The sequence below is a fragment of the Misgurnus anguillicaudatus genome, chromosome 4 (genome assembly GCF_027580225.2).
Source record: "Misgurnus anguillicaudatus chromosome 4, ASM2758022v2, whole genome shotgun sequence".
Classification (NCBI taxonomy): Eukaryota; Metazoa; Chordata; class Actinopteri; order Cypriniformes; family Cobitidae; genus Misgurnus; species Misgurnus anguillicaudatus.
Genome location: NC_073340.2, coordinates 35,996,616 through 36,012,183, shown reverse-complemented (window position 1 = coordinate 36,012,183; position 15,568 = coordinate 35,996,616). Strand labels below are relative to the sequence as shown.

At 36.7% G+C, this 15,568-nt stretch overlaps 1 protein-coding gene across 1 annotated transcript in view; it reads left to right on the top strand.

Annotated features, from left to right (window-relative positions):
* The window catches only part of LOC129420323 (IgGFc-binding protein), a 125,299-nt gene that overhangs the window by 13,235 nt on the left and 96,496 nt on the right, over nucleotides 1-15,568 (top strand). The window contains exons 4-8 of the mRNA XM_073867205.1: nucleotides 1,136-1,264; nucleotides 1,732-1,860; nucleotides 5,507-5,881; nucleotides 5,963-6,013; nucleotides 6,502-6,915. Of these exons, the coding sequence (XP_073723306.1) occupies nucleotides 5,584-5,881; nucleotides 5,963-6,013; nucleotides 6,502-6,915 (763 nt within the window). The 5' untranslated portion in view covers nucleotides 1,136-1,264; nucleotides 1,732-1,860; nucleotides 5,507-5,583. The remainder of the gene's footprint in view (nucleotides 1-1,135; nucleotides 1,265-1,731; nucleotides 1,861-5,506; nucleotides 5,882-5,962; nucleotides 6,014-6,501; nucleotides 6,916-15,568) is intronic.

Below are 15,568 nucleotides of genomic sequence, written 5' to 3'. Positions count from 1 at the left end.
GAATATGGGTAAAAGAAAAAGATAAAGAGGACGAGCATGGTGATGCAAGGGATGATGTACTAGTAGTTGAGAAAGGAGTTGCCAGATGGAAAGCAGACCCAGCCATAGCAAAATGCTTATTAAAATTTTCAACTATGGTGGGCTTGTCAGTAGTAACAAAATTTTGTGTTCTTAGAGCAGTGGGTAACTGTGCAGTGGAGTTTCGTATTTTCCATAGACTTTATTGTATCCCAAAACTTTTTAGAGTTAGTACCGCAAGAAACAAATTTCTGTCTATAATAGTTAGCCTTAGCATTCCTGACCGCTTGTGTGTACCGATTTCTGATTTCTTTAAAAAGCTGTAGCTCAAGTGAGCTTTTTGTAGAAATTGCTGCACGCCAAAGGGAGTTCTTTTTTTTTGGCTTAGAGCGGCTAACTCTGACGTGAACCAAGGACTATATAAGAAATTAATTAACACTATTAGTTCATAAAAGTGGTGATAATGGAATTAATCCACAATTACATATTTAATTAATTACAATTCATATATGAACTAATATATTAATCAGAGAGACTCTTCAATAGTTGCTAATGAGGCAATCATTAATGAATAGCTTAGATAATCATTAATACATTAATTCAGTATTATCTGTGCATTAGTTAAGCATTAATTTATGATTATTAGTGCACCCTTATTGTAAAGTGTTACCAAGTTTATAATTTTTATTTCTTTATGAATAAATGAGCCAATAATACATATATTAATATATATTGGTTATAATAAATGGAACGTTTATTTATCTTTCTTTAGTTTTTGTATAGTTGCTTTGAGTTGTTCACATGGACATACAGTTGTTTTGACAGGGGTTATGTGATTGCCATCATAAATCGTTAAACCATATACCTGTTTTAGTTTTGCTGATAGTAATCAATACACCAAAAAAACATGGTTACTACAATTTTACCACAATAAAACGATGGTTAATTTTCGTAAGGGTTATCCTAAAGTTTTATCAGATCACAGTCATATTTGCTGAGCCTCATCTCAAAGCATTTGCGATGTTAAATTGTAAAGATCTTGGGTTTCGCGGACAGGGTTAATATAGTCCCAGACAAAAATGTACATTTCAGCAGCATTGGGTCTTTTGTATTTTAGGATGCTCTTGGCCCACAGTGCTCTGCTGTCCTGGTCGCGATGACACCTGCTTCCGTGGGTGCTATTGTGATGAGATTTGCCTCTTGTTTCGGGACTGTTGTAGTGACTACATACCGACATGTTCTCAATGTAAGACTAAATATGAAGAGTTTCGTTGCAAAACGAGATAAATCCATTTTTTTTTATTTTTGTCAAAACATGTTTATTATTATGTTACCATGTTATTATTTTGTTTTATGGTGCTACTTAGCTGTATTTTTTAAGTTATGAAGGTTTAAATCAAATCAAACCAACTGCAGTTGAATTGATATTAATTGGAATGCACAACAAAAAAATGAGATTTCTGAACAATTAAAAAAACGGAGTTATATTATCAACACAAACATTTACTTCTCAATGTAAGAACTGTTTTTTAGTTTATAAACATTGTTTATCTTTCATGATTTAAACTGTCTAATGAACAATAAATAAAAAGTATGAAAAGTGATTTCTGTTAAGATTTTTAACAGCTTTGTTAATGTATGCGTAATTGTACGAGTAGTTCATGCAAAAGTGTCTTTGCTCACTTTATATTGTTTGTGTTGAATGGTGTACAGTTTTTACAGCATCACCAACTTTAGACCCATTTGCATCATACACACCACCACCATATTCCACGCAATCATCATCTTCTCCTCCACCATCAACACCAACCTCAGAACAATCACCTCTCACTACAACCCAAGGTACCATTGATTTCAATTTCACATCACAAAATGCACATATTACAAATGACAAAATACCTGGTCAAAGGAAAGAAAAGAACAAAAATTTTGTTTACATTCATAAACTTCTGCTATGTTTTAAAGGTTAATAAATAGAATGGAATAAAATTTTAAACTTTTTCAAATAAGAATGAGATTGTGGGTCTGTGCATACGTGTGTTTCCCTAAAATCACATAAAATCTACTTTAAATACTTATTTCATTACTTCTTTAGCATGTAAGACAGAGAGCATCCTGATTGGTCTGTTTCAGTAAATCAACCAATTAATTGTCAGTGTGGGCGGGCTTTTATCTCTTCTCCCGAACCAAATTAATCAGTGTATCTACAATCAGGTGCGCCATGGCATGTCAGAGAGAGAGAGAGAGAGAGAGAGAGAGAGAGTGCCCTAAAAAGCGAACATATAAGACAGATTTTACATCAGACTACGAAAGTGTCCCCCTGTCTTATAAGAGTTAAAAATAATGACAATCTTGCACAGTGTACAGTTTGTAACAGTGACTTCAGCATTGCCCATGGCGGGTTAAGACATTTGAGATGAGTTCAACAAGTTTAATTTCATGTGCATATTTTTTTAGGCTGGCTAGTTGCCAATGCTACATGAAAACATCAAACTCCTTAGTTTACAGTTACTTGTTTAAAGTTGCAATGGAAGATAAATTAAAACAGTTTACATAAGTAGTATAAGCAGTTTATATAAATAGTAAAAGTGTTCTACATATTTTAATATAATCTACAAATAATTAGGTAACACTTCATTAGTTAACATTCGTTTACTACATTAGTTAACATAAACTAATAATGAATTGCACTTATAAAGCATTGTTTTTCTTTGTTAATGTTAATTTAAACATTTACTAATAGATTATTTAAATTTTGTTAAAAATACTTAATGCACTGTGAACTAACGTGAACAAACCAAGAACAGCTTTATTTTATTAACTAATGTTAAGAAAACGTTAACGATAAATAAATACAGTAACAAAATGACTGCTCACGATTAGTTCATGTTAGTTAATACATTAACTAATTTTAACAAATGAGACCTTATTGTAAAATGTTACCAATAATTGCATAGGCCTATAGAAATATTATGCTATTTTGGGGGGCTTTGGGATACCTCCCTGAAATGACTTATTGATGGTTGGGATGTCTGAGTATGTAGCCTTGCATTATAAACACGAAGACACCACATTTATGACAGATGCATGTTGGACAGGGTTACAAGGTTTTAAGGACAATACATCTGAGAGTTTTCATCACAAGCTCTTTTAAATCATTTTAATTTGTTAAATATTTGCAGAACCCACAGGCAAACGCAAAGGCGGATCATTAGCAATTATTCATAAAAAAAGTAATATAAATCATCTCGGTTACGTATGTAACTCTCATTCCCTGAATGAAGGGAACACGCTTCGCTGGACCAATCTACTTCGAGAAACTTCTAATATGCCAGTTAATATCAAATCAGCTTTTTTGCTAAGAAAGCTGATCATCAGTGTGCGGCCAGTGTCAGCAATGGTACAGCAGGACTGTGGACACAGGACGTAGCATCTTCATTCCCTTCCATTAAGAAACAAGAATTATATGTAACAAAGACATTCCCTTTCAGATGGTTCCCACGATGTCACGCATTGGGAATTCCTACCAAAGCGCCACGAGAGCTGCCCCTTCCAGTACCTGTGCAAATATTCAGCTTCTTCAGACCTAGGCTTACTGCAGAAGGACAGTCATTTCTAGTTTCTTAACCCATTATATTAAAATAAGCAAACTGGGAAGCGAACCTGTCTGGGCAAAACTACACTGTAAAAAATACTTTGCTGCCTTAAAATTTTTTGTTGAATCAGCTTAGATTTACAAGTCATTTCAACTTACTATTATTTATCTTGACAAGAGATGAGTTGCTATAACTACAGGTGAGTTGTTATAACTTATAAAATTGAGTTGACTTTTCTCAACTATATTTTATAAGTTGTGACGACTCATCTCTGTTGACATGACTTGTAAATCTGAGTTGATTTAACAACAGATGAGATTACTATGTCTGAAGTCCTCCTCATGTTTAAAACAAAGTGTAACCTCATCCAACTTGTTGTTAAGTGATCTCACGTTGGATAGAGTGATTACTGGAAGAGGGTGACGACTTCTCCATCTTCTTAACCGGTTTCTAATTCCTCCTCTTGAGCCTCGCCTTTTAATTTGTTTCCTTTTCTTCCCTCCTTCCTTCAAGGGGCAATTGTTGTAAATGGTCCCGATTTCCAAACTGTTTGCGTTATTCCTTAGCGAGAGTAAAACCTCCCCAGAATAGGTGATAGTAGGTATAATCCAAAGTGCAGTATTGTCAGAGTGGACGACGTTGCTTCCAGGTAGTACTAACAGTGCTGCCAGAACGGCGCAGACGGCGGAGAGATTCATGGCGGTAAAGCGCAAAACAGCTGAAAACAGCTAAAACACAATAAATAAAATAATATAAAATACTAAACCGTTTAGGTCTAACAACATACACAATAATAGTAGTGAGCTGTGAGACACAGGGTCAGCAGCGTAACCGCGCCCCCGGAAGTCCAATTAGTATGCGGGGATGATTAGTAGGCCAACAGGCATGTTTGGCCAGGTCGCCGGGGTACACCCCTACTCTTTTCAAAGGACATCCTGGGATTTTTAATGACCACAGAGAGTCGGGACCTCAGTTTAACGTCTCATCTGAAGGACGGTGCTTTTTGACAGTATAGTGTCCCACCCAGTGTTAGGACCCACACAGACCACAGGGTGAGCACCCCCTGCTGGTCTCACTAACACCTCTACTAGCAGCAACCTGGTTTTCTCAGGTGGTCTCCCATCCAAGTACTGACCAGGCCCTGCTTAGCTTCAGTGGGCAAGCTGTCTTGGGCTACAGAGTGATATGGCTGCCTTAATGTAATGCATTACAATATTAAGTTACGCCACCAAAAAGTAAATAGTTAATTACTTGGTTAATTTTCAGTTACTTTTGATGGAAAGTAATACTTATGTTACTGTTAAGTTACTTTTGCATTATTTTGTTTTACTTGGCTGAGGCTTGATCTATATCTATACCTTGCAGGAGTTTTTTATGCCTGTGTCGGGGGAAAATTGAGACATGAAAGTTTGTGTCCTTCAGGTCTATGCCTGCAAACCAATCTTGGGGACGGATGCACTGGAAATGCTCTTGTGCGTCAGCATCTTTCCCCGGCCCTTACCAGCTGTGTCTCCAGGTCACCCAGCACAGCAGCACGTACACCTTTTTCCATTTTTTTTAAAGCGGGCAGCCTGGAGATGCAGCAGACTTTTCTTCCCCCGGTGAGGGTTACTCAATTTACTTTTGGGCGGCTGAGAACTGTTGGACGAAGCTCTCGCCCGCATCGTAGAAAAGACCAGAATTCGGATTCTCATTCAAAAACATTTACAATTGATTATATCAAACTGTTTCTAAATGTCTTATCAAATGAAAGTGTACTAAGGTAATGGTTCTAAAGCTTTTGGGTGCATGCCCCCCCCCCCAGTTTGAGAACCACAGTATAATACTTAAAACTTTTTAACAAAAGTAAATAAAATCAAGTAAAACTGTACTTTCTCTTATGTTTTAAACAGAAGTTGATCCCTGCTCCAACTACAATGTGTTGGATGATCTCTGGAGATCCACCAGTAATCAGGATTCATCTCAGATAATGTGTGACGTGTATGTGAATTGGGCGGGTTGGTATCGTCTCTTCATTCAGGGTGAGAGTGTTCAGATGCCAGACACATGTGTTCAAGAGTACAGATGTGGTACTAATGCACCACTGTGGTTAAATGGTGGACATCCAACGGTTGAAGATGGAGTGGTCACACGAGACGTCTGTGGTCACTGGAACGGTGACTGCTGTTATATCCACTCCAATCCCATTAGAGTCAAAGCCTGTCCAGACAATTATTATGTCTATGAGTTTGTGAGTCCTATTACCTGCTATTTGGCATACTGTGCAGGTAAATGCATTTATATATGCTTTTGTATACATATGATATAATTCATTTTTTGTTGATTTAATATTCATCCATTCCCCACAGATGCTACAAACATTATTACGACTCCAACCTCAATCATAGAATCTACAACTGGTATGTACTATTTTTTATTGGGGTAAAATCTAGAGAAATATTGATTTTTATGAGCAGTTCAGATGCACTGTTGTGACTGATGGTGTTTTTACACCTGAGCCTTTGTTCCAGAACCTGGTGAGTTTACTCCCTTAGTTCAGTGTGTTTAGGCATATGTGAACAAGGCAGTCACGCTCGGATCCGCACGAAAACAACCGATCTGAGACCGTCTGAATGAGGTCGTCTCAGCACGACTACAAACAAACTCTGAAGCGGTTCTCTGAAAATAAACAGATGCACCCCATCCAATTAAATGAGAGTTTACTCGCATGTGACTTGTATTAATAAAGTCTGGCTCATATGGAAATATTCCCTTGTGAATGTGAACCAAACCGAAATGGAAAAAAAGCAACACTGTTGCCATTTATCCCACGGTTTTGGAACAAAGCAATCAATCTACAGTTCTGAAAACACCCGTAGACTTTGTGTTATTTTCTCTTGTCTTACAGTACCTACAACTCTCAGCTATGACCCATGCTATCAGTATAACACTATTGATGAATATTGGAGAGACATACGGCTAAACTCATTCCAGGAACATGGAAATGATGACAGTGTTGTTGAGTGGAATGGCTGGTATCGGCTGTATTTGAATGGAACAAATGCTCAGATGTCTGAATGGTGTGTAAATTCAATGGGATGTGGTGGTGAAACTGGACTGTATCTCAGTGGTTCTCATCCACGACTTGAGGATGGAGTGGTGACCCGTGAGGTCTTGGGAAACAATATGTGGTGGTGGTACTACGGACAGTGTGGTCAGTTCCAATCCAACCCCATCCAAGTCAAAGCCTGTCCAGGAGATTATTATGTCTATAAACTCGTCACACCAGATGTGTCAATCTACAGACCTTCATACTGTGCAGGTAAAGATCTCTGAAGAACTCTTGTGATCTTTTTGTGTTCCTTTTACTTCATAAAGATAAAAAGATTAATATTAATACATTATGAATGTAACCAACCAACACCTTCAATTGTTATGCGTAACACAATTTGCTACAGTTCAAAACATGTCCAACTGCTCAAGTTTTTCTTACTTTTTAGCTTCATGGGTAAAATTGTTTTCAGTCACAATGACCACAATTTAAGCTGTAAGGTGCAAGTTAATCATCATATGTTCCCCGGCGCATCAACCCAATCTCCAGGCAAGTCGTGTTATAGTCACGGAATATTTTATTAATTTATTTGTGTTCATAAACACGATTTTAAGCTTTTTTTGTGTCATTGAGCATGAATTTCTTTTTCGTGTCAGTCAACAGGAATTTATATAAATAGTTTTTCATAATCGTGGCATTACTTTCTTTTTCGTATCATTTTATGTATTGTTTTCTAATTGTTTTTCCTATTTTTAAATCGTTGTTGCTCGGGGTAAGATTTGGCGTTTGGGTTAGGATGTAATTCAGGGGCAGAGCGAGGGGGTGGCTTATGGGGCTCAAGCCCCGAATGTTTTGTCAAAAGCCCCGAATCTTTTCAGATCTGTAAAATGAATTCATCCAGTACGCTAGGTGGCGGCATTCAGCTATAAACTCTTCGGTCCCCCACTCAACTGAAAATGAGTGAGAGATGCGAGTAGAATGCAAATAAATCTACGGAATCTCCCCACAGACCACAGTAAACGCATTTTTCAAAGTGTTTATGATTACAGTGCCTCTGTTATTACTGTAAGTGTATATTTATAGTTATGTGATTTAAAAACTGTTAAATAGCGTCAACTGATATATTATCTGCATGACGTCTAACTTACTGTTGCGCTCTGATCTAGTCTGTCTCCTCTGCTGCACACTGTCCTTGGTAACATTGTATTTAAAGTACATTTCGTCGCTGTCCGATGAAAATCACGTATGTTCATTTTGCCGATTTTGATATTTTTCGACAAATTGAATGTCCAGGTTCATTTCCGTATACAGTATGCGTCACATACCTAAATGGCCAATGAAAACTTGTGAAATCATGTCATCTGATTTTCACGTACCCATTTGGTGTCAAAGCTGTCAATCACGCCGCATATCTTCCGCCTGTGAAGCATCTCGCCGGTCTCGTAAAGTTTCATCGAAGCTCAGCACTGGATATAGCCGAATAAACATGACAATGACTTTCCTTCGAGGTAAACGTTTCCCCCGGACGCCAGACTAACATCTAGGAGTTACTTAATTACGGTAGGACTGTGCAAACAAAGTATCTGTCTATCATAATGTTATTTACGCTGGGGATGTCCCCACCACTTTTTGAAAGCATTTGGTTAAAATGTTCTGAAAAATCAAGCGATGCTTAAGACTGGTTTTGTGGTCTAGTGTCACATATGTTGTGTTGTATGCTTATGGTGGGTTTTCTTGTACATGTGTAATGAAATGCATTGTAATCATTGACTAAACGCGCTGCTGTTTTCTACGGTATGGTGCTTTGGCATTGTTCGGTTGAGCTGGTGTTGCAGAGACTGTTACATGTGTGCAGTCGACATTGTTGAGGGTTTTATTCTGAGTATTTTCTTGTTGTTGACTGGCCTACGCTATGCCCATTTTTGATGTGCCGTTATTCAATAGTTTTCCTGTCCTGCAGTAATGTTTTTATCTGATCTTTTGTCCCCACCACTTTTCAACACAAACTGACGCCCCTGTTGTCTAGCATTACCATGTCAGTGTAATGATTCATTGTCCCTTTATAGTTTGCAAGAGACATTTAATAAATGTATAATTAATATTAAATAAAGTAAGCGTATTTAACTAAGACGTAGGCTATTTAATGAACTGAGCGTATTCATCTGTCAATACGAAACGCGACTTGGCCATTCTAATTAATGATCGGAAGAACGCGTATCGATCACAGTTACTGTAAAATATGCACGCATTTCCATTTAAACTCAATTTTGGTCAAATGTGAATTATATCATGACACTGGCAAGAATATGGTTACATGTAAATATGCCGTACCAAGTATGACAACGCTACATTCAACTGCTTTTGATATACAGTGGGTTTTTTTCACTTTCTGAAAAGTAACCATTTGGACATACGAGAGTTTCATCGGGCAGCGACGATTTGCTCATTGTTGCATATATCCCTTTTTATAGATGGATATACAATTTATTGTTTTAAAGACGTCAGAAATAATAAGGTGAGAAAGTATATAGTTACTTACTTAGGCAGCTTGTGTTTTGTTTAAATGCATTTCACTGAAATTTGCAGTGATTTTACCTCATAGATACATTGATAGACAGTTATAAAATGTAAATCCTCAATAAATCCTCAAAAACGCTTCCATAAGCAGGTGAGAATTGTTCTCTGAATGACCATGTTTACATGCACCCTAATAATGCGATTATAATGGGATTTTGGCAATACTGCGATTACACCTTACCTCATGTAAATGCAATAATTCGATAAAAATAATGCGATTAAGCTCATAATCGCAGTAAGTATAATCGCATTAAAAGAGGTGGCGTACGCCGTTTATAATCGCAGTATGCATCCATGTAAACGCTTTAATCGCATTTATACTGCACTAACTGAAGTGCGCGTGTTTTAGTCACGCACCTTAACCACAAATTCATTTTAAACTTGACATTAGGAAGTTTTACGTGAACTCTGCCAATACGACTCGCTGTCAGCAGTCTGCCTTCATCCAGAAACAGCTCAAATAACACGACAGCAATGTATAAAACCTTTAAGGGACATTATAACGATAAATATATTAGTGACCACATCATAATGATAACTTCATGCTAATTTACCTAAAATTGGATATTTCTTGTAATAAAAACTTTTTTGCAATTGTTTACATGTCACTGAATATGTAAATATGCTGTTCTTGCATTTACACAGCGGGAAATCAGCAGATGTCCTCAACTCGCTGCGTTTCACGTAACTAAACAATGAACGTAGTAGTTTGTGTAATAATATCTTACCTTTTGGCGTAGTCAGTGTGATAGAAAAAGCATTATGAATTTCACAGCAACTGCATCAGCACTGTATACCTGAGGTAATTAGGGGTCAAGCCCAGAATGGGCGAAGACCCCTATTGAAACTGTTAGTTTTCTTCTTTTTCTTTTTCTTATTATTCTTCCTCCGCCATTGCGGTCTATGGCAGCCCATAGCAGCGTACATAGGAAAGTTATGAAATTTTGCACGCTTATAAAGGACTGCCCAAAAAGTCCCCACAGCAAATTTGGAGTCTTAATCTCTAACCCGCTAGCGCCACCAACAGTCCAAAGTTGCACTTATGTTTTTGCTTATAACTTCTGATCCAAAAGTCCTATAAACAAAATTCTTCCTTCCTCTGATTCCTTGGCTCAAGACGATTCGACTCGACTTCGATTTTCGATTCGAAAATTCCGCCATTTTGAATTATTTGTAAAACTCGTCCTAGAGCTTTTGCCCGATTTCCACGAAAATCGGTATGTAGCATCTACAGACCCTCCCGGCAAAAAGTTATGGAATTCATGTCAATTCGTCAATCCTTTTCCGTAAACCGCGTCAACGAATTTTACGTAGAGCGCCAAAAAACGGATTTGAGGCTGTATCTTCGGCAAACTTAAGCCTATTGACACGATACTTGGTACTTGTGATGCCAGTCAGGAACTACGGGTGCATTGAGAGTTTCGTCACAGCGCCACCTAGTGGTCAGACTTATGCTTTACACGCCAATAACTTTGGCTCCGATTGACGTATTTTCACAGGACTTATTTCTTTGGAGTTCTGAATAGTTGCCGAGTCCAACGATACCAAACATGCCAGAACTCGCCTTACGGTTAACCCTGCGCAGCAAAATAGCGCTTAAAAAACACGCGTGAATATCTCCGCGAGCGTTTTTCTGATCGACTCAAAAACACCATAGGAAGAAACTAACCTTACCTTCTGAACAAAAAGTTCTATTGCCGTTATATTAAAATTTTCATCAGAAATGGCCGAAAATTGCAAAAAACGAAAAATTACCTTCAAATTTTGTTTTTTTTACACATAAATGGTTGTAACTTCGTAACGCAAATATATTTTTTCACCAGATTTGATACGCTGATGCATGATCACATTCTGAGGCTACACAAATAAAATTGTATGCTTGCACCACTAGATGGCCTTATAATTGAACAAAACCTTTGATAACAAGCCAGCCTTATGGTCATACAACTGTTTCTTAATTAAACTAAAGTGTATAGTCATAAAACTAGCTAGATGTAATGCGGTCATGACCTGAGGTTACATGCACAAATTTTTCATAGCGCCAGCTAGTGGTTTGGAGATAGAAAATGGCTATTTTTGCCTAAAACTACTGCAACAACACATCTAAAACCATGCGTCTTCATGGATTATTCCTTTCATGGATTGAACTATTATCACTGGTGGATGTCCATTTACTCTCTAGCAACCAATGAGAATACCTTATCAACCGTTTTTGCAACAGCTTTTTCTCTGCATCATAACATTGTAGAGACACGGGGATGGTCTCTTTTGACTGATTTAACTTGCTGTAACATATTGTGACCCATGTTTTGCCACTGCAAACATCACATACATGTCTTTCAGTGCTCTAATGTTCCATGATTGTCAATAACAGAAGGACGATTGCAGTAGACAAGAACATAGATTATTTTTGTTGATTACTTTTGCGTTTTTTCATCTGAAATCATAAGGTTTACCTAGGTTCTTTAGTCTGCTTATCCAAACGCAACTTTACATCCTTCTGTGCCCTTTTCAGCTTGACCCCGGCATTGCTGCTTGCAGCTATATTTTTGGTAATTTTTGTGTAGACCTCAGCAATGAATGAGCTTTACTGCATTTAAGTGCGCATGCACTTCAAGTTAAAAGAGGAAAAAACGATGAGAAAACAATACATAAAATGACACTATAAAGAAAGTCATGCCACAAACACGACAAACTATTTATAAAAATTTGTGTTGACTTGTGGAAAAGACATTCGTGCTCAATGGCACGGAGAAAAAATGAAAATTGTGTCCATGAACACAAATAAATTAATCAAATATTTTGTAACTATAACATGATTTGCCTTAAGATTGGGTTGAAAAATCCATACCCTAGTAAAGGCGCTAATTTAGTAAACATATCTTTGTGTTGTATTTGGGGGAATGAACAAACAACCTAACAAATGGATTGGAGGATAGGTTGAAGAAGACCCAACATTAAACTGTACCATCTATTATATTTTAAAGCATTTTAAACGACACACCCAAAAACGGCACACTTTTGCTCAGGCTTACAAATTAGTAGTTTTAACATGCTATAATAAATTATCTGTGGAGTATTTTGAGCTAAAACTTCACATAAGCACCCTCATAATATGACCCCTTTAATATATCTTTACACTGTAAAAACCAGTAACACTTTACACTAAAGTTCATTAGTTAGTTTGGTGCCCATTGTAAGACATTTAAGAGGTCAGGTGTGTGGTTTACAGAACAATAATAAACACCCATGGAACATTTCTCAACCAATCAGAACAAAGCATTCAACAGACCTGTGGTATAATGTTAAATAATAGATAGAATGTACCCGTTGTTTTGCATTTAACTTGCTAGCTTTTATACTTAGGTAAACTATAACAAATTTTCACTGGTTGTATTTAACACCATCCATAATTTATTAAAGTGTAGCTACAGGGCAATCCCCTCCCCCTAAAAAACAATGGCTTCTCCAAAGTCTAGCATGTAATTTGTGTGTTTTTATTTATAATCTGTAAATTCCTTTGTGAGACTATTAGGTTGCAGATTTCTGTTGGTTGACCATAATTATTTTCATAATGTGTGAATGTTTTTTTTTTTTTTTGGGGGGGGGGGTGGCATTTTGCTACAATAAACTAATCACCGGACTGTTAAAATATATACAGTATATGAAAATAAATAAGCAAATAAAAATTTAATAAAACAACAAAATGCAGCAGTTATGATTGACATGTTTAAATGGGATTTAATTCAATTTTTTTATGTGGTGATAAGAATCTTCTGGGAAGGGCCAGACTAGCGTTAAATTATAATTGCTTAAAATCACAGAGCTAGTGTATTGTGCTTTTGAGATCTTATACTGTAAATATTTTTTTCGTGCACATGCAATATATCAGTGGCACTTTTACTAACATCTCTTCATGGCAGTTGCTTTCAGCATCAATAATGATCCCTGTTACAACTATGAGTCTCTGGATCGTCCCTGGAGAGCAACAACTGAAAGTGGATTAAACATTTGTGATGAATCTTTCTACTGGAATGGCTGGTACAGACTTTATCATTATGGGATGAACATCCAAATGTCAGAAAGCTGTGTTAAAGGATACATGTGTAACACGGTCATAAGTCTGTCACTCAATGGTCCTCATCCTCAGATAGAAGATGGGGTGGTGACCCGTGAGGTCTGTGGGGCAAATATTTGGGGTGACTGCTGTTATTACAAATCAGAACCCATCAGAGTAAAAGCCTGTCCAGGAGATTACTATGTCTATGAACTTGTAAAACCAATAAACTGGTGTTCAGGATACTGCACAGGTAAACTTTTTTACTTTCTTACTATGACTTTAAAATCTTCTAAAATGATTTCAGTCAAGTATTCATTTTTCTTTTTTAGACATCAGCACTGTATCACAGACCAATTTCACAACTCCAGCTGTGATTCCTGGATTCAGCAGCACCTTGGGTAGGTTTCCATGTTTTAAAAAATATGTAATTTTGGACTGTATTTAATTTTTAAATGTAAATTTACAAAAAGTCTATCTGGCAATAAATGAAGCTTCTGCAAGTTCTTGCAGTAATTTTAGTAATGAAATGATCAGGAGGCAAAATGTGGTGAATGTTTGTATGGATGGTGTAAATTTGCAATGATCATTATTAGATTATTGTATTATAGTTTCTATATTTGTTTTATATTTTGTACTTAGATTTTTTGTGTCAATATGACAGCTTCATTGATTAGCATACTAATGTATGGAAATATTTCTGTCATAAAGTTACACCTGTTATTGAAAAATAAGTTTCTTTTAATATCAGGTGATCCATGCTTAAGCTACAACATACTGGACGAGTACTGGAGAGACACACAGGATTACTGGTATTGGTATGGATGGATAGGTGAACATGATGACACTCGTGTAAAATGGGACGGCTGGTATCGACTCTTCATCAATGGATCGAGTGCTCAGATGCCTGACTGGTGTGCTACTTATATGACATGTGGAGGTTTCAGTTCTCTGTGGCTTGCTGGTTCTCATCCTTTATTAGAAGATGGAGTTGTTACTCGTGAAGTCCACGGCTCTTATTATCAAGAGTGCAGTTATTACACATCAAACCCAATACAAGTCAAAGCTTGTCCTGGACATTATTATGTCTACAAATTCACCAGACCAAACATAGCGATCCCACTCCCTACATATTGTGCAGGTACATTCAATCTTCTTAAATATTATTATGAATTGTGTTGTAGGTACAATATAAACAGGAATTAATTGATCAATACAATTGCATGAACAGAAACTTAATTGCATGCATTAGATAAATCAAGTTTACATCAGTAGTCTTTACTCAAAATCATTCATTCACTCACATAAAAATATTTTGTTTCTGCACTGAAAACACTGATAAGCTGTCAGATAAGCTGATGATGAAATAAACTCATTCACAATATTCCAGAGTATAGAGTAGAAGTCATGACTGACTTTGTCAATCATTGAATAAACTTCATTCTCCACAGAAATACACAACAAACCTTAATTTTAAATTATGTGACGTCACAGTAAACTATTGACATTGACATCAGTTCTTATTCTTTGACCAAGATTATCAAAATATTCAGGTTATGGTTATATTTATTTTTGGCTATAACATACAATGTTTAGTCATGATTACGTAAAGCGTATATTCACCCCAGAATTAAAATGTTGTCATTAATTAAAGCAACACTATGTAGTTTCCATGTAAAAATGACTTACAGCTCCCCCATGTGGTTGAAAAGCGCAACAGTGCCGGGTATCAGACACTCTTTTGCAGGCAGGGGGAGGGGCGGGGCTGTGTTTCCTACCCTCCACCACCACCACTTTCAGAGTGTGCTTGTAGCAGCTAGGAGGCTGCTCAGATTGCAGCAACAGTACAATTTGTCCAGTTAAAAGTTGTTCTATCACTGAAATAATTTTAGAGACATTATTTAAAGTTGAAAAAACTACATAGTGTTGCTTTAACCCTCATGTTGTTTCTTTCATAAATACAGTAAAGTCAGAGACTTTATGAGCACAGAAAATATAATTGTCACTTTATGAAATGAAGATTGAAGCACTGCAATCACATTGACTATATTAATGATGTCTTGTCTGCCTTTTCTGGGCCTTGGGGGCACTGAATGCTCTCAGATTTAATATAAAAAATATTTATTTGTGTAACGAAGATAATCAAAGATCATAAAGGTGTTGAACAACATGAAGATGAGAAATTAATTATATTCTGGGGTGAGCTATTATTACCCTAAATGTCTTTAATCTGTATCCAATATAATTAACATTTAGAAATGTACTTTCTTTGTTTTATCATTATAGTTG